Source organism: Erithacus rubecula, assembly GCF_903797595.1.
Source record: "Erithacus rubecula genome assembly, chromosome: Z".
In the NCBI taxonomy this organism is placed as follows: Eukaryota; Metazoa; Chordata; class Aves; order Passeriformes; family Muscicapidae; genus Erithacus; species Erithacus rubecula.
The window spans coordinates 30,653,850-30,676,036 of record NC_136661.1 but is presented as its reverse complement, the minus strand read 5'-3'; the positions used below and the strand labels follow the sequence as shown (position 1 = coordinate 30,676,036).

Sequence of the window (22,187 nt, the reverse complement as noted above, 5' to 3'; positions counted from 1 at the left end):
AATTGGAAACAAAACACTACAGTGCTGGTTTCTGCATCACTCCAGCTGGACATTCTCCACCCTAAAATCTAGTAAGTTTCAGGCAAGTTCAAATTGCAGTATTGACTTCAAAAGAGGCAATTATCTGGTTTTCAAGCATCCATATAAATGAAATTGGAAAGGCTGTGGTTATTCCCATTGACAGTTAAAGCACCTTCTTCCCATCTTATCACACCCTGACCCAAATCTCCCAATGGCTGAGAAATACCAAATGGCACAAAAGGAGTTTTTCAAATGGCATGAAGGGAAAAAAACCCATGGTGGATGTCAGGCAGGCAACTTCAGGAAGTGTTGGGGAAGAGCTGACCTTGTAGGCATCCTGAGAAGTGAGAAATGCTTCCTTTGACATGGGAATGATGTGCACCAGCTGAAAAGGTGGTTGGGAGATAGGCACCTTCACTGCTCAACTTCTGAAGGATTAATTGTATCCTACACCAAACATCTTATTCACACACACATACAAAATTTCTGTGCCAAATGCTACATTGGGGACTAGGTCAGCACATGCACCATTTGCTCCAAAAGACACAATAAAAATAAAAACTGCTCACTTGTATTCAGTAGACCCATCTTTTAGGTGTAGTTTTCTGCAGACAATCCAAGATGCAAATTCTAGAAATGCAGCTGGCCACAATACAACTGTTGTGAGTAATGAGAATATTGGTTTCACATGCACCAATGTCCACCATGAAAAGCCACTAGATACACAAACCAGTTAGATCACAATCACAGGTGATTTTAATAAACCAGCTTGTCTCCTGGCTCTAACTCATGGCCTGGAGATTTCACCCACTTTACCTTCCTTACCTTTGTCAAGCACTGATACTAATACTGAAAACCACATAATTTTTAAAATGAAATTGCTTCACTAAAAGCTGTTGAAATGTCTGCTAAAGATGCAAATGGTCCAAACTGAGTACGGCCTGAATACACCCATGTTCAAACTCACCAGCACAGCCAAGCTCAATATTTCCCCCAAATTTCTAATTGCCATAGATGAATAACTTTTAACTCATATCTTACTGAGAAGGATTGAAATCTCCAGAATGAAAATACGACCCCCAGAAAACAACACAGATATTTCTGGTGGCTTGGTGTACTTTAAAAAATCTGTTTCATGCTAAAATGGACCTTCTCTGCAGACCTGTGGGAGCTGGGCTGTTCACACCAGCCTCATGGGCGATGCTCAAGGACTGGCTGACAGCATGCAGGTAATGATTACTCCTTAAAAAACCACCCAAGCAGCAAAACTCCTCCACCAGCATCATTGCAAAGCCCACAGAAACCCATTCCCAGACTCCAGAGGTGGCTGGAGTCCAGCAGAAAGCCATGGCTTGGCACTGGTGAGATGTGGCACTGCTCCTCCTCCATCCTGCATATATTCCACACACAGAGCTCCTGCCAAACAAACCCAGCGTGCTGCAGGAACAGAACTGACTGCCAAAGCTGATAAACACTGAAGAAACAGCTGTAATGGCATGAAGCTCTCCTCCTGATCCAATTCCCCATCACCTGGTCCCGTTACTCTCAGAAAACCAAGGCTCTCCCAGTCTCTCCCAATTCCCCAAACAGTCCTGGACTCTTGCTCACAGATCTTACTTGGGCACCTCCACCTACCATTTGTGATCTACACTCACCAGCAGGAGATGGGACCTCTGAGCCACACTTTGGGACTGGGAGGGAAAATGCCTCCCATCCAGAGACTGATTCCCAGAAGCTGCTCAAACCCATGCCAGTCCTTCTGACCAAGCTCTGCACCTTCTCAGGAACAGCCAGGCTCATGCACAACTACCACTGCCAGCAGCCCTTCTTTGGAGACTAGCTGTCAAATCTAACATTTGCATTTTAATTAGCAATAATCATATGTTTCACTTACACTGCAATTTTCACCTTTGCAGCAAACTCTTTGAGGCATGAACTAATTAATCCTGCTGCCTTTGCCAGCTCAAGAGTTAATATTTTCTGCTGCTTCACTGCAAGTTTGAAAATCCTATTTGCAGAAAAAGAAGATAAGTTTCCCCAGAGCAGAAGCCATAAATGGAAACACAGTGATCACCTACGTGGTTGCTCTCAGTGAAGATAAGTATGGGTGAAGTGGGCTGTGCTGGTAGAGATGTAGATCAGCCCTGGCAGCAGCACAAGTTTTAAGTGTCCTGAAGATATTAGTGGATTCTGGATGGGATTAATGTTCAGTCATATGTAAAAATTTCAATATTCAATGTACAGCATTCATAGGTGGGCCACAGGGAAAACAGAAAGCTGATAGAGTTCTCAGACCTCCAAAAACCTCTAAGATATTCCCCAGCACAGCAATGGTCTGACATCTGTGCCTAAGAGATCCCTAGTCCTTCAAATGGTTCCTCACCTTTGATCTTATCCCTGGTCAGAACAGAAAACAGCTGTTGTGTAAAAGGCCCTTTCTGAGGTTTTCCTGCAGTGGAGGTTTTCAAACACTCAGTTTGTGCTGCTGCCAAATCTTCCTGTTATGCAGAATTTTTGCACTGTACTCCAAGTATCTCCCTAAACCTATTCCAGAAAAAACACTCCAATTTTAGTAAGGAAAACCAAGGTCTTAATTATTTTAACAACTCAATATACCCCTTTAAAAAAACCCCAACAACAAACCAACCATAAGATTATTGTAAATATCTTAATAAACTTTCTAGCTTCTTCCTTCTCAAAGTATTACATAAAGCTGTAAGAAGATCAAAAACAGTTATAAAAATGTCATGCAGAACCCCCAACCCCTCTTGACTCTGTTCCTTCCCTTCCCAGGTCTATGCCCCACCTTCCCCAGCCCTCTCCAATCTGCAGAAGGGACACCAAACGTCACTCTGAGCTCTTCTTCCACCAGGGAAAGGGAGGTTTTATCTATACTTGTGTCACAATACAGGATCAAAGGACCTGATGGACTTGGATGTAGGAGGTGAAGCTTACAAGATCTTTCTGGACTACCTGGGAAAGGACCAAGCCTGTGTGGCTGCATTTTTTGGACAACACTGGAAGAGCCATGCTAGACAAGGATGTGCTAGACAGATCATTTGTACACAATGATGAAGAGGAGGAACACTGAGGACTCTCAAATTGGCACTGACAACTCCAACATGTGATGGAAACCCATCAGCAAGGCTTTGTCCCAGCCTCAGAGAAAATCATTCATGTCATCCCTTCTCTCCAGCCCTCCAGCCTGACTGACCTATTCATCCAAACCTGGAAAGATGGGGACCTCAAAGACAAATCAAGTCTCACAAAAATAAGAGTGTGCGAAGCTCTGCAACAGGCAGACGGGCATTCCCAGATGGAAAACAAGGGGACAGGATGTCCTGCCATACGAGTCACTGGTGACACCTGCCCCCACCCTCAGGGAGCAGCAACAGTTCCCCAAAGCAGGCAGCAAAGCAGTGAAGCATCTTCTTCCCAGACCTGCTGACACCCAAGCAGGTGTCTGCCTCACACAGGCACTGCTGCTTCATGAGGCCAAGCCCAAACAGCAGTCCCAGAGAAAGTTACACCTATGTATTAGCTAAATGAATTGATTTCTTTCCCAGCAGTCCTCTCCAACCACAATTGAGCAGGGCTGCATTCACTACACGAGGAAGTGTCACCCAGCAATTACAGGCAGAAAAGTGACTGGTTTTCTCAGAGCTGCTTTTGTTCACAGGCAGGTCACCCCACTTTGAGGTCTACTTTCTTCTTTCATCATGCAGGCATACATCAACATGTACTCACTGCCAAGGCAGTGTCTGTCTCTTGCTCTCTCTTTTGGAAACACAAATACAGTGTCTGCAGCATCAGCCAGCACCCACCTGTCCAACAGATCCTCACCATGGTGGACAACCTCAGCCAAATTCAGTGTACAAACTGGCCCTGGGCTATGCCATGAGCAGGCCAATGAGATGGAGAACCCCAAACATATTCCCCACAAAAAGAACTACTGGAGCAAGTCCAGAAGAGGCCTTGAGGTTGATAAAAGGACTGGAGCATCCCACCTATGAAGACAGGCTGAGGAAATTGGGGTTGTTCAAACTGGATAAGAGAAAGTTGTGTAAAGATCTCACAGCACCTTTCAGTAACTGAAGGGAGCCTAAAGGGAAGGGGAGAGGGGACTCTGCATCAAGAACTACAGTGACAAGAAGGAGTAATGGAAAATTGAATTTTTCTACAAATTGAAAGATGGGAAATTTGGACTGGACATTAGGAAGAAAGTGTTTACAGTGAGGGTGGTGAGATACTGGCCCAGGTTGCCCAGGGAGGTTGTGGATGAGCCTTGGCAGTGCACATAGCACATAAGGCCCTGAGCAACCTGTTCTAGTGAAAGGTGTCCCTGCCTATGGCAGGTGGGTGATTTTTAACATCCATTCCACCACCCTAACATTCTATAATTTCTGAAAGTCCTTCCAGACTCATCCCACTTGTTTTCTTTCAGATCTGGACCCAAGGATGGGCAACTCAAGTGAGACACAGGGTGTCCACCAGCACAGGAAAACAAATTCTAAATTTAGCTAAGAGATCCTGCCAAAACACTGTCTCTCCAGCCCTATCTGGTTAGTCAAGAATTTGGGGTATTACAAGCTGCCTGCTGATGTCACTGGACTTAAGCCAGGGGACAATTTTACTCCTAACTTTAGTTATCTGGACTCAGTGGCATGGTCCCTGTCCAAGATCCTGACCCCTTCCCACCTGCTTCTGCAGCATCCACCAGGGAGGATCCCCTGGCGGTTGATCCCATGAAATGAAGCAGTACTGATTACTCTGGAATTGCAAGAGAAATCTGCACAGATAATTTGATTTTTCCACTCTCCATTAAAACTGAGTTCCTCTGTGCACTGAAATCTGCTGTTGCCCAAGAGACAGCCTTCACACATTGCCCCACACCTCCTATTGCCTCTGCTTTGGCAACAGGGAAGCTTTTCCAGACACGACTACAAGACATGGACATGGAATGACAAGATCTTAAAGTTCATCTCATTCCATCCCCTGCCATGGGCAGGGACACATTCCACTATCTCAAATTGCTCCAAGCCCTGTCCAACCTGGCCTGGAACACTTCCAGGGATGGAAGAAAGTTCTATTTATTGCCAACAACACTGGTTTTTGCTTGGTGATGATGGGTGACAGCCAGCCACCACGGGGGAAGGCAGGGACTTGGCCAGGAAGGAGGATTTTCTACTCTCCCTCTCCCACTGCCTGGAGAAATGGCACGAACTTTCAGAGTTCTTCTGGTTTTTGTTACTGCCCTTTACATAAAGGGAGCTTGGGATGGAGCTCCTGCCAGGCCTTTAATGTACCAAGAGCTCTGCTGGCTGCCTCAATATGCACCATACCAGAATTCTTTTACTTAATGAATTGCTCTCAGAAATATATCAAAGAGCTTCCTACTCGCCACAGCCTCACAAGGGAATGCAAATAAAGTATTATATAAAAACTTCCCACTGGCTCTTTTTGGGGAAGAAAAATCCAAACATAAAAGAGTTTAAAATTATTCTGTTATCTAAACCTTCCTCATTTATAGAGGCAGTAAGGTGCTCAAATAATATTTCGAGTACCTGGTCTTCATCCCAAAGGCTCACACGTGGTAAGACCTGGCAAACTTCCTGGCAGTTTAGTGGAACATGGCCATGCCATGCAGCAAACAGAGAGATCCCAGTAGGAAACAAGAATTACAGATGAGCTGAATGCAATTGTGAGACATTTTCTCAGCACATGAGTTCACAAAATGTATCTCAGGAGATTCCCCCATGGGCAGACCATCTTCTCACAGCCACCCACCCACAGAACTGGGAAGACCAGAAGGTTTCAGGGGGAATTTTCTCCGGTTTTAAGCCATTGCTTTGTATGGGATGCCTATCTGCCTATCCATGGGAACTGACATCCATCTAAATCCCACACAGCTGCTAATACATGTCTCATCAAGTAGTGCAAGAGCAGGGAAAGTCTGGGGTGCTCTTTTCCAGAGATACCCAACAACATCAGAAATCAGCAATTTAAGAATATTCTGGACTGCAGGTTGCATCAAGACACTTTATTTTTACCCTTATATTGTATTTTATTCAGAAATTGTTCTCAGCCCCACACTTGTACAACCAGTAGATGCTTATACACACACACACACAAAAAGAAATAAAAAAGAAAATAAAGAAATCTTTATTCTTATTTTTTTAATGTTGCTGGATTGTACAGCCCAGAATTTCAAGTACTCAGGGATACATGGGGGATTTTCAGGTATGGGAAAGTCATCTTCTCTCTACACTTCCCTATAACCTTTAGGAAGCCAATTACTTCTGAAAAAGCAAGCCTGGACTACTCTGTCTTCACAGAAAATGAACCACATGCTGAATATATTTCCAGGACTAACCTAGATTTCCATATAAATGCCCTTTCTGATGGCCAGGTTAGAACCACGTGAGGCATACCATGGTCATTGATACATAACCCACATTTTCACATTAGCTGAAGCCAGCAGAAATTTCACATCCAAGTATTTTTCAACTAAGACTTGGCAATGCGGAGATCTCAGCTGGAAACACAATAGGAAAACTAGGAATTCCATTTTCTGCCCAAACCCCTCAAAGACATAAAAAACTGCAACAAAAAACCCCCATCAAAACAAAAAAAAAACCAAACAAAAGACAAACAAACAAAAAAAAAAAAACCCTAAACAAAACCAAAACCAAACGAAACCAAATAAACTCTAAACAAAAAAAAAAACACCAACCCCAAAACCCAACTCCTTCTTTCACTGGGAAATAATTAGCTGGCTTCTTCCTTAGCAGGTTTGAAAAATGATTGATAATTTTAATTCAAGGCAAGCATCTCAGTAATGATTTTTATTTTTTTTTTTTAAATATTGAAAGATGATAGTGAAAACAGCCAGGAATGGTAATAAACTGCACTTGGTCCTCACCAGCAGCGTTTCACTCATATATCAGTGACAGTGAGAGAAATGCTTGCCATGACAGGAACAATAGCTTGCAGCTCCTCTCTGGTGCCAAGGAAAATTTGTTACTCACAGTTAAAGGAAGCCAAACATGGAGAGAGATAATTACTAGCTCTGCTGCAGGCTGGGAGAGAGCCCAAACACAGGGTATGCAGCTTGGGCACCAGCAAATGCTGTTTGTGTGTAGGAAAAGAGCTCAAATACATTTAACTGCCAGGGGCGGAAAAAGGAAAAAAAAAAAAAAAACAGAAAAAAAGCAAGAAAACAAAAAAATCCCATGTAAGCTGAAACAAAAGAGTGCATGGCACCAGGCAGATAGAGGATGTCAGGAAAGTTACACCCATGAATGACTCCTGCATCCTCCTGCAGTCCTCACCAGCCACTGGCACGTCAGCAGAGCCCTTGGGTGAAGCGCCAGGGAGATTCTTCCCCAGGGAAAGCCCCTGATCCACCCAAGGAAGCCTGATGGAAATGGCCAGCCTCACAGCTGAGCACCAGCAGTGCTGGGAGGGAGCCTGGATTGAGGCTTTGCTGCTGAACATTTTGAAGCAGATCAAAGCTGTAATAAATTAAATCCACAATTCCGTCTGGCACCTTCAGGAGCTCATCCAAAGCAGTGCCTCTGTTCAGCACACACCTTCCTACAAAACCACACCCTGCCTTTGCTGGGTGCAGGTGTTGGTAGAGGTGCTACCAGCATCCTGGGACCATGACATGGAGAGGATGCCTGAACACCCATCCCTCAGCCAGGAAACTCCAGCATGGCTCCACGTGGGAGGAAGCTGTGCCCAAAATGCGAGCTGCAATATGCCCTGCTCAGACTGGCACAGCCTCTGGTGCACCCTGCAAGGGGCTCCCAAGCTCCCCCTCATGAACACCAAACATGAGATGAATCTGGTGGATGTCAAGAAGAGGAAGAGCATGAAAGCCAAGAACTTGAAGCCACTTCTCTGGGTGGGACATCCATCAGCCACAGCAACTGGAAATGCTGTTTCCCCTTCCCTCAGACATCTCAGTTTCACGTTTCCTCAGGCAAATGCTGTTGTCACAGAGCTGATGGTCTCATGGTGACACAGCAGCTCATCAACCAGATGACAACGACCAAACACAAGCCCCACCCTACCCAAATCTCTTCCATGGGGGTACTCACAGCAGGAGGGACAGCCACCTCCAGCAGTGCTTGTAAACACTCCTCACTCGTGTTCACACCACCAAGCACCAAAACTGACTCACACCTGTCACTGCATGACCAACACAGGCTCTCAGCACGTGCAGCTTTGCTTCTTCTGCCAGCTCACCCTCTCAGCTGTTTCATGCTCTCCCCTGTAACACCATCCTTGTGCTGCATACAAGAGAAACCCAGCTACACAAAGATCCCTCATTCCAGCTACATCTCAAGCTTCCAAGACAACTCTGATGAACCTAACAGCTTCCCCACACAGGTGGGAATAAGAAAATCTTCTGGAATAAATGTGACACTCCTTATTCTTTCCCCTTTAAGCTCCAGGTCAAAGCATTCATCTGCATCAGGATGTTGCCCACCTCCCATAGTTCGGGCAGGAACGAGCTTTTGGATGGCAAGCAGAGGGACACATCTTCCCTCCCATGGGAAAGGGAAAGGCAAGGCAGTGCAAGAAATAAAGACAAAGGTCTGAGGAGGAGGAACTAAACACAAACCCTACCTGGTTATGTTCGTGAGACGACGAGCCCTTCCCTCGGGATGGGGAACAGCTGCCATCAAGCTGCTCGCTACAATCCGCCGTCCACTGCAAAAGGGATAAAAAAAGGGATTGTGTAAAATAATAGCTGGGCTGGGCAAAACTGCTGCGTCAGTCCAGAGAGCACAGAAAACACCGTCCAGCCGCGGGCATGGCTGCACACGTGTGGCACCCCCTCCTTTTTGAGGATGATCCCAAAGGCTTTGGCTTGGAAACGCTCCACCCGCTGACGGAGCGCAGAGGGAAGATGCAGGAACAACTGTAGGAAAACACTTGATGTGGTGCTTTGCAGTAAAATCCAGTCCCAATAGCTCCTTGCTGACCCTGACTGTGTTTCAAATACCAGGTGTGTGATGCACACTAAGGTGACTTGAATTTATCACTCATTTCCATGGAATTCCTCCATGGAAAGTTGGAAAATTTCTGCTTTTCCCAACTTTTGTTTCCTTTGGGGACAGATACATGTCCTGAGCAGTCAATACCCTGTGTTTTCATTTTAAACAAAACAGAAAATGAGCACAGAAGCTGGAGGCTTGGCCATTGTAATACATGGCCATAGGGATCAGCAGATTCCTAGGCCAGCTTGCCCCAAGGCTGGGCAGCAAGGTGCCTCCATCAAAATAATTTAATTTGATGTTATTTTTTGCCTTTTTTTTTTAGCTACCTAAAGAAATGCAGGACTGCATCATATTGGTGAAAAACAAACAAACAAAAATGCAATTTTCACTAGATAAGCCTGAAAGATGCTGCTTAATTCTAAAGTCATTTTGTCACTCCTTCAACTGACCAGCCCCACTTCTGAGGTCTTCCATGCTGGAAGCACTTGGCTGCTCCAGAGACACTCAATGCTTGGTACCATCACCAAGGATGATGTGCCAAGAAAATTAAAAGTAATTTCCATACAAACAAACCACCTGAGAGCTCCCTGACAAGTATGGATGAGGCCACAAAAAAAGTCTTCACTATAACTGCCCATGATCTCTGCCCTCATGAGAGAGCCTGTCCTAGCTCACTGATATAGGAATTTCAGTCTCCCCTCATTGAAGAGCTGCTCATCACTCTCCTGCCACTTCTGCTGCCCCCCTAGGACAGGCTCATGATGCCATCACTCTTGAGAGCCTTTTACCAGACGTATCCCTATCTCCTTTAACAATTTTCAGTGCAACCACATGTCTGGAAAGGTCTCTCAAGGTACAAGCTCACTCCTTAGTATCTCCATAGCAAAATAAAATCACCTTTTTCTCTCTGATTTTCCTCTTTTTTCCTGGTGGGAGCAAGACTGGGGACATCCCCATCCGGGGAACATCCACATTTTGGGGTTCTCTGAAATGGTGATGGATTCAGCTTCCCTGGAAGCAGTGTGGAGGATGTGCCTCTCCTTCCTTCCCCCAGCAAGCAGAGCAGCTGTCCAGGGATGTGGTACCATCCAAGCAACTCACACACACATGGCTGAATGGATATATCCACTCTCAGGCAGAGAAAACATCACAGCCATAAGGAAACAAACTGCAGAGAGATTAAGTAACTTGCCCAGCATTAAAGATTTAGTTGATGGCAGAGCCTTGCAGTTAAAGACAATTTCCTAGGTCTCAGCCCAGTGCCTTTCCCCTAAATCCATCTTTCTCCCTCTAGCTCTAATTAAGAGGGAATGTGCCACCTTCCATCAGGCTGGCTTCCATCAGGGTTACTCCAGTCAGCTGCAGATATGTGCCTGATTATTCCTTGCTTTGCTAAGAACTGATCAGGAAGAGAAAACCAGAAATAAAAATTCCTGATTATTTCTTATGGATGGAAAAAACAAAAAAACACCAACTTTGTGAGACAAGAGAGGATTCCTTCTTAGTGCATCCATTAAGACATGGCTTGATAAATGCAAGTGACCTAGAGTAAAAGCCCAGCCTCACTTTTTGTCCAATACACAGCCCTAGAAATTCAAAACGCTGCATTTTGATGGAGTTTCACAATAAGTCCTAATTAAACTTCTGCATCGATGGTCTGGGGTACAACCTCATTTAGCTGCTTCACTTAAGGTGTCTCTACAAGTGGTTGAATTACAAGGTCCAACGTCCAAATCTTTCATTATTAGGAGTTATTCTTTTAAAATAAAACCCAGCCATCTTGAAAGAGAACACCCTCAGAAATGAAATTAAAAACCCAGCAGCTCCTTCTTTCCAGGGCAGGCCAGGAAGGAAAGTTAAAATGACATTCCCACAACTGGAAGATGGATTTGGTTGTTGCAATCAAAGATCTTAATGCAAAAAATGTACACAGGCTGCCACAAATATCAGAAATTTTTGTCCTTAAGATGCAGAGGAAGCCTGGGCTTACTGGCAGAGCAATGGACAGGCTGGAAGAGGTTGCAGAACTTTTTCTATTAATTTATTTCTAATTCAATACTACTTTAGAACTTGACACATTAAAAAGCAGAATTTGTGTGTTTGACCTGAAGCCCCTCCAAAGTGTCACTTCAAACATAAACATCTTCCAGCCTTGGGTTGAAAAAATACACTTTGGATCATTAGATTTTTAAATATATTTTCTCCCACTTCTAAGGGCTTTGATCTTCAAATTGTAAAAGACCTCTTTAACAAAATCTACTGTTAAAATGGTTCCTTTGTTTGGTAATTTCTTTACATTGAAATGATATAAAATAGGTCTAGAGTTCTGGGTCAGATCCTTGGCCTAGAGCTCTGGGTCAGATCCTTGGTCTAGAGTTCTGGGTCAGATCCTTGGTCTAGAGCTCTGGGTCAGATCCTTGGTCTAGAGTTCTGGGTCAGATCCTTGGTCTAGAGTTCTGGGTCAGATCCTTGGTCTAGAGCTCTGGGTCAGATCCTTGGCCTAGAGCTCTGGGTCAGATCCTCAGCTCCTGTAGAGCTCTGACAGATTAGATCAAACACTGCTGATACCAGATAAAGATGAGAACCTTCATATACAGAATCATGAAAAGGTTGGGGTTGGAAGGGACCTTAAACTCCACTTCATTCCAGCCCCTGCCATGGGCAGGGACACCTTCCACTATCCCAGACTACTCCAAGCCCCATCCAACCTGACCTGGAACACTTTCAGTAACACATCTTGAGACCACAAAAAAAACCAAACCCAGCATCAGGAAACTGCTACCAGCAGACTGGACACCTCAAATACATCCCCAAACAAGTCAGCTACCCCAATCCCAGCCTTTCATCACACCCTGCCTCACATCCAAACCCTGGCAAAAACTACTTCAGCTGAGAACACCCCCCCCCAATCCAGCCTAGAGGACACCAGCGTGCCCCCAGCCCCTCTCCCACCCTTCAGTGATCTTTCCACCCACCTGTGAGACGTGGGACTGTGTCTTCTCGCTCTCGCCATCGCCCTCAGTCTTGTCTGTGAGCAGCCCCTGCACCTGGTACTCCAGGACGTAGCTGTCGATGAAGCGCTCCAGCTCCTCGATCTCCTGGGAGCGGCTGCTCCCCGCCTCCGAGGAGGCTGATGCCACTGAGGAGCTCTCCATCCCTTCAGGGGACACGTAGGGAATGCAGGGGCCTGAGGGAGCGAGGCAGAAAAACACGGAGAGGAGTTATTCCTTGGTAATTATAAAAGAGAATAAAAAATACTGAAGACAAAGCCGGTCGGTTACCACGGGCAGGATGTTTTTTCTGTGCATCTGCATTTTTAATATAATTTATAATCATCCTAGGTGGTTGCATTTAGGGCTTCTAGGAATGCAAAAAATGCTCAATTTCTGTAATATTCCTGCATTTAAGGGCAACAGACGTATTTCCTGGCCTCCTGCTTAAAACCCAAGCTGCAGAAAAACCTCCAGACATATGCACAGGACAAAAAAAATCTCACACTAAAATGCTTGATTTAATAAATCCAAAGCACTAGTTGTGCAGGATAAGGGTGAGAAGCTGGGGGTAAAGGACAAGGGTGAGGAAGAGGATGATAACTGAAAAGCTTCTCTAGGGCAGTGGCAGTAAATAACACCGAGCTAATAGTGAGACTGCCAACAGTTCAGTGAGGAGGTGAAACCAAGATCACAACAGAATTCACTTTTCCTCTCGCTGCAGAAAACTGCCCTATAGAAGACAAAGGGGATTTATAATTCTCTTTCCTATTTTTTTTCCAGGGCTAAATGCCAGTAACACTGTAAAGAAAGGAAACCACCAGACCCTGGACCTGGGCTGGGCATGGTGCTGATCTTCTCCCAGTGGTGACAGGGAAGGGCTGGAGCTGTGCCAGGGAGGTTTGGGTTGGATTTCAGGAAAGGTTTTTCCCCCAGAGGGTGCTGGCACTGCCCGGGCTCCCCAGGGAATGGGCACAGCCCCGAGGCTGCCAGAGATCCAGGAGAGTTTGGACACTGCTCCAGGGATGCACAGGGTGGGATTGCTGGGGTGAATGTGCAGGGACAGGAGCTGGGCTGGATGATCCCTTCCAGCTCAGGATATTTTATAACTCTACATTCAGAAAGAACTAGGCTTTGGCCCAGTGTCTTGTGGTAAATCTCATATTCCTCCCTTCCTACAGCTGGGAGGGAGAAGATATGGGAGCTGCCAGCACACTGCAGGACAAAACAACTTCATTCCTCACCTCTCCTTCACCAGGAATGGGTGTTTGCAATCTGCTTTGAGACAGGCATAAAATTGCTAAGCAAATTCGGAGTTAGTCACATGCCATCCAGAAGGGAAGGGGGGAAAAAATATCTGTTCTAAGCTCATGTAGTTTCCAGCTCCTCAACTATTTTCTCCTCTGTCACTTCTGAACAATTGTGGTTTCATTTGGAAACTGAGAATGAGAAACTGAGAATGAGCAGTTCTGGCCTAAGGATTTCATCTGCTCAAGGAATTATTCCCTAATGTGCCCAGACTGTCAAAAAGGCTCATTATGTAGACCAATATCGCACATTAGCTCCTGAACAAAAATCATATGCCATATTAAAAAGGACATACAAAAAAGAAGAAAGTCAAGAAAGAAAAAAGAAGGAGCGCTAGAGAGTGTGGAGCCCTAGAGAAGGGCATGCTTCCTTCCTTTTCACTAATTAGTGCAAATTATCAAATGGAAAACACCAATTATCAAACAGGGAGCGCTAAAGAAAGAGTTGGGAGAATAGGAGGCTCCTATTGAGTCCTGTGATGGCATGGAGAGATGGCACGAGGCAGGGGACAAATGATACAGGTGGCATCACTCAGGATGGAGTGAGCAGGGTCAGAGGTTATCCTCCATCTCACTAGGCCACACACAACCTAAGCTCTAAGTTCTCCTGCCTATTACAGGGTTTTTTGAGGGCAGGACTGGAGGAAATCAAGCCCAGGACACTGTCCAAGTGATGCTACCCCTTGAACATCCATGATAAAATGTAGAGGAAGAACTATCATATGCCTCACTTTTGGGGTGCTCACCACAGTGCACAACCAGCATTTTGTCAAGCAGCAACAGGAGAGATGGCAAACTGAAAGAAAACACGTTCATCAGAAGTCACCAGGTCCAGAAAACACAAACCACATATCTGAGATATTTGTGCATCTCTAGTGGGAAACTCTAAAACCAATTCATCTTGTGGTGCCTTCACCTCTCCCTAAAGGAAACCATCACTCAACAGGAAGAAAACTCCTGCTCTTCCTGGCTTCTCACTTTGCCCTCAAAACACATACAAAAAAGAGGTTTTCAAAGAGAAATCCAAACCCACACTTGAGTATCAAAGCATTTACTATCCTCCCACACAGAGCAAACAAATCTTGGTGAGACCTCTTAATGAAGCAGTGATCCCTCAGCTCTGTGCTGGCTCAGCACCTACCACAAAGGATTCCCAGACACCAAGCACATTTCTTAATCATAACAAATAGAGATCAATCTCAAATTTGCACTTTTTTTTCCACTTCCCACTTCTCTCCCCTCTTACTTTGTCAAAGCATAAAGTTTGGAGGTTAGGGGGGTCTGAAAATTACCTTCCAAACCGTTCCTATCTCTGGAAGTGTTCAAGGCCAGGTTGGATGAGACCTGGAGCAACCTGGTGCAGTGGAATACATGCCTATCCATGGCAAAGGGGCAGAACTGGAGGATCCTGAAGTTCCTTTCTGACTTAAATCATTGTAGAATCCTATGCTTTTACAGAGTCCATGTTGTTCTCATTATTGTGATCATTAAAGAAGGAATCATTGGCACAAAAAGTCAATAGATGTGCAAACTGCTCATTATAACTTAGTAATTATCAGCATTACTGTAATATATAATTATTAATAGCTGTTATTAAGGGTGATCTAAATGGGGTTCTTGCTCTAGCATGATTATACAGGGGTTTTTTTGGCAATTATACAATTTCACTCTTCATCAGTAGATAATAAGAACAAGTATGACAATTGTAGGCTCACTCCCTTTCTCCCAAAGGTGCTCCAGGCCTGTTAAACTTGTGGAAACAAGTGGTTAATTTGACAGGTGAAGAACAGCAATGGGAAAGGAACCCACTTTGGGTTGGGAGGCAACAGGAGAGCGGAACTTGCAATCAAAATTATTTAAGAAATGGTGAATCTGTGATGAGAAGACCACAGACAGGCAGGACAGTGATGAATTTCCATCTCACCTCACTGAGAACAACACATGTGTTCCCCACCAGGGAGGAGGCTCCAGACATTTCCCTTCACACCTAAACCTCTCCAAAATCTGGACTGCAGCAGCCTGGCAGTGCCAAGACAGCACAGCAGGGCACGTTCACACAGATCATTCCCTGGGATGAGACACATCCGTGTCCCAGCCACGCCAAGGGACTCTAGCCCCAAAACAAGCTTCTGGCAAAAACACACTGGCACAGCAACGTTACACTGGAACTGCTACCCATAAAGAGATCTTCCTAAAACGATTCTTACAGAATTGTTGAATCATGGAACTGTTTAGATTGGAAAGCCCTCCAAGACCATCAAGTCCAACCATTACCCTGGCACTGCCAAGGCCACCACTGTCTCATGTTCCACACATCCACAAGGCTTTGAAATCCCTCCAGGGATGGGGACTCCATCACTTCCCTGGGCAGCTGTGCCAGGGCTGCACAGCTCTTCTCAGGGAAAAAATTCTCCCCAGTTTGCAACTAGAACCTCCCCATGCCCAGCCTGAGGCCGTTCCCTCTCCTCCTGTCCCTGTTCCCTGGGATAAGATCCCAAATCCCCCTGGCTGTCCCCTCCTGTCAGGAGCTGTGCAGAGCCACAAGGTCCCCCCTGAGCCTCCTTTTCTCCAGGCTGAGCCCCTTCCCAGCTCCCTCAGCCTCTCCTGGGGCTCCAGCCCCTTCCCCAGCTCCGTTCCTGCCCTGGACACGCTCCAGCCCCTCGGGGTCTCTCTTGTCCTGAGGGTTCCACAGTGTCCCCAGCACTGGAGGGGTCCCAGCACCAGCATCCCCAGGGCCTTGCCAAGATTTCCAGCCCCTCTGTGCCAACCCAGAGCTGCAGGGGGCTGGGGTGATCCAAGAGCAAGCCAGTTCTTGCTCCAATTCATCCTGACAAACCCATATCCTTACCTGCTATTAGGACAACAAGAGCACACCTTGCTCCTATGCAAGGTTCAATGTGATTGAGCATCAACAAAGGGAAGAAAACAAAGATTGATTTTCACAGTGTTTTGCTTCCCCTGGATGGATGCTAAGAGCTTAAAACAATTTTGCACACATAATGACTTTCTTTGAAGACTGTGGCTTTCAAAGACAAGAGCAAACAGAAACACCTCACTGTCACACACAACCAAAATGGTGAAAGTTAGAAGTGTATTTTCCTGACAACTACACAGCCAGGAGCTAATACCCAATGCCAATGCCTAGGTAAGGTCATTGGGAGAGATCTCTAAAATACAGAGTTCAGGCAGAGCTACTTCATGCATTAGTATTCTCCTCACCTGAATTGAAATTCAATTATTGAAAGGTGCAACCACCACCAAAGCTCAATAAAGGACAAGTGCCCAGCCTACCCTTCCAACCACATGGCCTCAGCTGTTTAGGCTTGACTAACTGACTTACAGCATTTAACTGGAAAACTTACATTTCCTCCTTACTTATCCTTCAGTTAAACACCAAAAAAAATCCCAGGCCAATCCTCCATGACTCCAAAGTGAAGTCAGGAGGAATGCAGAGCATCCTTTGTGCATACAATATTTATTTCTCAGAAATGCCATCACAGGCCAGCTGCTGCAGAGACAAGTTGTGACAGGCTACAGAGCTATCCTGGCAGATCCCTGGAAGCCTTTGTCTTGCCACATGGGATTTATCATCCCAGAGTTTTCTAGGAACAAGAGATGCTTCCTATAAAAGGCAACTGCAGTGCAAATTCTTCACGTAGCAATGCAGCCACCTGCTTCCAGAATGTTCTGTGGTAAGACAGCCAGCATCCCTCTTGTGTAAGTTCTCCCTTGGGTGTTTGTAACAGACTGTGATCCAGCAGGCCCCTTCTGCTCTGAGACACCTGGGATATTAAGTGAGCAACAGTTCAGCAGCCCATATTTGTCTGTGCCTGAATGGGATGATGGCAAAAACAAAAACAAAAAACCCCAAACTGATCTTCAGAAAGACAGAGGGAAAGGCCCCAGCCCAGATCCAGACAGCACATCCTCTCTCAGGAGGAACCAACAACTTCCACATCTCTTGTGCAGGCTCCAAAACCCACCCCACTGTTCCCCCACCCCTGCCCCCTCCAGCGACGCTGGACATCACCTTGTGCAGGTGGGGATGGATATCCAGGGTGAGGTGACACCCTCTTCTGCTCAGTGCCACGCTGGGGCTGGGCAGGGAGGAACAGCTCATGGCCAAACCCTCCATCATCACATTTCCTGCTCACTGAGACTCCAAGGCTTCCCAAAGCTGCTGCTGGAGCACACACTGAAGGATTAAGTCCCTGCAACCCCAGACAAGAGGGATGCTTTGACCACACAGACCAAGGAAGAGCAGATAGTGCAGGACAACACTTCAGCTTCTTATCTGCTTCTTAGCAGCCCCTCTGGGACAGGTGAAACCTTCTGAGTGTCTCGACTCTGCAAACAACCACACACCAGCTAATGCTCTGACAGCAGCACAGGCACAAGGACCTTTGACTGTCTGCGTTTGGGGCTGGAATTCCTGGCCCTCAGCAGGGCTCGATTCCCAGCGTCTCCTTTTAATGAGCCCCTTCTGCAGCAATATTTTCTCTCTCCTCATCCAGCCCATTTCCAACAACAAGCAATTAGCAATGTGTCTTTCTCGAGTGGTGAGAGCATCTCAGAGAATGAGACGAGCAGTTTATCTTTATTGCTGGCAGGCAGCTCTCGTACCCAGCCGCCCGCAGGAACAGTTACTATGGAAAATAAAAGCAACAGAGATGAACCATGACTCCCTGCGCCCAGGTACTGCTGCAGCTCCACAAAGCATCATGTGTCCTTCTTGGATTTGCTGCTCAAAAACCACTACCTTTCCAGACATCAAAACATCAAGCACAGGAATGGAAATTATTGTACCCCAGATCTGACCCTTTTCTAATTAAAATGTAAACACCTTTGAAAACCACATGAGTGTTTACTAGGGGAGCCAGCCTTGGGCTTTTCAGACACTGATGCATCCACAGCTGGCTGAGCATTTAATGTACTTCATCATCTCCAGTCTCAGGTCTGGTTTCTGGTAGCTGGTGATGCAGAAAAGCCCCAGTGACAGGACAGGAGCCCACCAGCTGCCACGCTGCAGTGCTGCTCACGAGCCTGGCACAGAACACAGCAGGCAAACACCACAGTGCATCGAAACACAGCCATCAAAACAAACACAGAAATTAATGGGGGGAAAAAAGAGGGATAGGCAAGTGCTGCAGAATCCAACCCAAAACAGCCAGCTTGATCCAGCAGGGAAGGGAGAGGAATAACCAGAAAGCCAGAAATCTCTCATTCTCACCCAGACAATCATTTATTATGTAGCTTGCTTCCCTGCAATAAGCAACTCTTTGTGGTTGGAAAGCGAACCTTTTCTTCTTGTCTTTTAAAAAAACCAAACCCACATCACCTTTAGAAACATAAAGTCTTTTAGTGTGTCAAATCTGTGCATGAGGTTGGAGTGGTTTTCCACCAGATGGGTTTCCTTGCCTGGGGGAAGACATTACCTTTGGCATGTGATAGATACTATCAAAAAAGGAAAGGAAAAAACAGCACACAACTAAGAAAACTACTGTCTGAATATCAGGTGAGTGGAGTTGGGTTTATGGGCTCACCCTGTGGGAGGATGCTCCACTGCAGGGGATGTCAGGGCAAGGAGACTGCTGGAGCAACACTCCAGCTGCAGCAGCAACAGCAAGCAACTCTCACAGATTTTGATACAAATTCAACACATGCAATGGATCAGCATTTCTAGATATAAAATCTGAAACAGGCCATAAAAAGCCTGCTACCACAAACCCCTGAACTGTGAACAGCCTGAGTTTTATAACCTATTTTACACTGGTTCATGCTACAAACTGTGACTTAAGCCAGACATAATCAATTTCTACATTCCCCTGCTTCTACTCTAAGCTACTCGAACAAGAGCCCACATTATATCTCACTCTTGTTAGTTTTCACCTTTACAAGGATAATGTTGCCAGGTAAAGATATTGAACAATTATTATGAATATCTGAAGACACAGCATTTCACACATGCTCTCCTCTTCAGAGCTGCACTATTTCTCCTTGGAGAGCACACAGCATCATCCTGGTGCTGGTCAGGATGTGCTGGCTGCAGGGATTGTACTGGAAGACATGAACCAAGGATGCTCTCCTGCCAGATGAGCTTGCACATGTGCACCATGCACCTGTGTGTGGCCCTCTGTGATTCACCTGGCAGGCTGCAATTCTCAGGCAACCAACACCTGTTTTTTTGGTTTTTTGCCCAGCTCTTCTGGCACCCCAAGGGATGAGCCATGATCCTATGGAAACAGCAGCCAGGGTGCAAAGCAGAGAGCACAGCCCACACCCTAAATAAAGGCATCACACCACAAGCTCATCCATACACAGTCGCTCACACACCCGTGCCGGCCGCCACGCGTGGTCTTTTGTAAAAAATAAGAACGGAAACCATTACTGGGACAAAATCTTTTCTTTCCAGGCACCCAGGCAATATAATGGGCACTTGGGCAGTGAAAAGCTCTGTAATCCTAAAAGACACATCCAACTCTAAGTTGAGATGTCAACCTGCTGAAGTAATCCATCCTGCAGGCGGCTGCCGATGGGAGGGGCTGGGCGGGGGCAGCACACCCCGGTCAGCAGCAGGGCAGGCGTGGAGGGCTTAATCCCTATTAAAACATGCCCGTGGTTCACTGGAAAAATGCATTTTTGTGCCTGTACACCAACTTGTAGCAGCATTCAAAGAAGCATAGCTTGGCCACCAGCCAAAACGCTGGAGCTGCTGTTCTGGGATAGAATTTATGCTAGGAGGAGCCAGCCAGTCCTCTCCTCTTGGGAACCACAGGATCACAGAACGGTCTGGGTTGGAACAAACCTTTAAAGGTCATCCAGTGCAACCCTGCGCATGGAAAGGGACACCTCCCACTTGATGAGGCTGTTGCAAGTCCCATCCAACTGGTTCTGGACACTGCCAGGGATGCAGGGGCAGCCACAGCTGCTCTGGGCACCCTGTGCCAGCCCTGCCCACCCTCCCAGCCAGCAATTCCTCCCCAATATCCCAGCCAGCCCTGCCCTCTGGCACTGGGAGCCATTGCCTGTGTCCTGTCCCTGCCTTGTCCCCAGTCCCTGTGCAGCTCTCCTGGAGCCCCTTCAGGCCCTGCCAGGGGCTCTGAGCTCTCCCTGGAGCCTTCTCTGTGCAGCTGAGCACCCCCAGCTCTGCCAGCCTGGCTCCAGAGCAGAGGGGCTCCAGCCCTGCAGCATCTCCTGCCTCCTCTGCACTGGCTGCAGCAGCTCCACCTCCTTGTGCTGCTGGAGCCCAGGGCTGGAGCAGCTCTGCAGGTGGGGTCTCACCTGGGCACAGGGGCACAGGGGCAGAATCCCCCCTGCCCTGCTGCCCACGCTGGGGGCTCAGCCCAGGGCAGGGGGCTCAGGCTGGGCAGCTCCAGCTCTCACCCACAGCACCCCCAGCTCCTTCTCCCAGGGCTGCTCCCTCTGCTCATCCCCAGCCTGGATTGATCCTGGGGCTGCCCTGACCCACTGCAGCTCCAGCACCTGGTCTTGTTAAACCTCATGAGGTTCCCATCCTTAAGGTTTCTCACCTCCACCCCCACCAACTGCTTCCCCTCATCACAGTGCTCCCCTTTTTTGGAAATGAAGTTCTTCTGTGCAACAAGGACAGAGACAGGAGAGACTCTGGTGCATCCCAAATTCAACATTTCTTGAAGATGAGATGGGAATGTCGAAGCAAGATGTCTTTAAGGACATCATCCACCTTCTGCACCATTAAAAGCAAACCTTGTGTGGGTATCTGCTGCTAAAACCTTTCCAGTCTTGGGTATGCTGCTGGTTGGGATGGGGTTACATGAGGAAGAGCCGAAGGAGAGACAATTCCCTCTGACCTGAAGCTGGCTCACTCATAGGGATCTCTGTGCATTCTGCCTACCATGAGTTGCTCAGCTGGTACTGGAAAGATAAATCAAGTAAACCTGTGCCACATTGCAGGGGAAAGTGGAAAATAACTTACCAAGTCTTCTCTGAGCCAGTTAAAGTCTACTGAAAAACTCCATGCACAAGTGAGTATATTCAGAGATTTTCTGAATCTTTAATTACCTTCAGTTCTTAAAAAACCCCAAAAAACTCTAAAAAATCCCACTCACCTACACCCACAAACAAATGAAATTTCCCAAACCTGCCTCTGGACCCCTACTATTCCACCATGTTCTAATGTTTAAGTTATAAAAGAAGCAGAAGATTGTTTTTTACATCACATCCACCAGCTACTGACCTTATTAGCTCCCATATAGGCATGAGATGAGATACTCTAAATATTCCAGTGGAAAAGAACAGGATTTGGGAAAAGTACAGTTCCTTCTGCAATTCTGTACATGAAGAAGGAAAAACAGATGTTTCTTTACACTACATCTGGTAATAATAATAATAATAGTAATAATAATAATTAATAGAAAACCAAACAAAAGGCCTGAAGAAGCACATGGGGAAAGGGAATCCTGTGGGGTCAGTGTCTAACACCACATGAACAGGTTCACTGTGACAAAGGTGGCCATGGCCAGCATCCCCCATGCTCTTCCCACCTTTTGGAAGTCTCTGCTTGGCAGAGAAAGACGCAGCCTGAAAAGACCCCAGCAAGGCAATTGACTCCTTATTTTTGACCCCAGACTGAGACAGTGACCAAAGCTTTACCTCCACCTGGGGTTTCACACAGTGCCCTCCTTAGCTCCTGCTCCTGGAAGCGTGGGCTGGATGTGGTCAAGACAGTCAGCTTTCATCCAGCAAAGAGCCTGCATATTGGAAAAGTGACTCCCACCTCAGTCAGAGGGACCATATGAATTCAACTGAGATCCCTGTGACTGCTGTGGGCAAAGAGCACCATCTAAGGCAGCTCCTATAGGTTGAGAAGATCACAGAAT

General features: G+C 46.5%; 1 protein-coding gene across 4 annotated transcripts in view; it reads right to left on the bottom strand.

Annotated features, from left to right (window-relative positions):
* CTIF (cap binding complex dependent translation initiation factor) overlaps positions 1-12,216 on the bottom strand; it is a 119,228-nt gene extending 107,012 nt beyond the window's left edge. For 2 of the 4 annotated variants that reach the window (XM_079330351.1, XM_079330352.1), the window contains exons 1-2: positions 12,008-12,216; positions 8,659-8,742 (exon numbers count right to left, since the gene is read on the bottom strand). In XM_079330351.1, the coding sequence (XP_079186477.1) occupies positions 8,659-8,742; positions 12,008-12,187 (264 nt within the window). In that variant the 5' untranslated portion in view covers positions 12,188-12,216. The remainder of the gene's footprint in view (positions 1-8,658; positions 8,743-12,007) is intronic. The other 2 variants (XM_079330349.1, XM_079330350.1) reach the window with 1 other exon arrangement.
* Between the last annotated feature and the right edge of the window lie 9,971 nt (positions 12,217-22,187).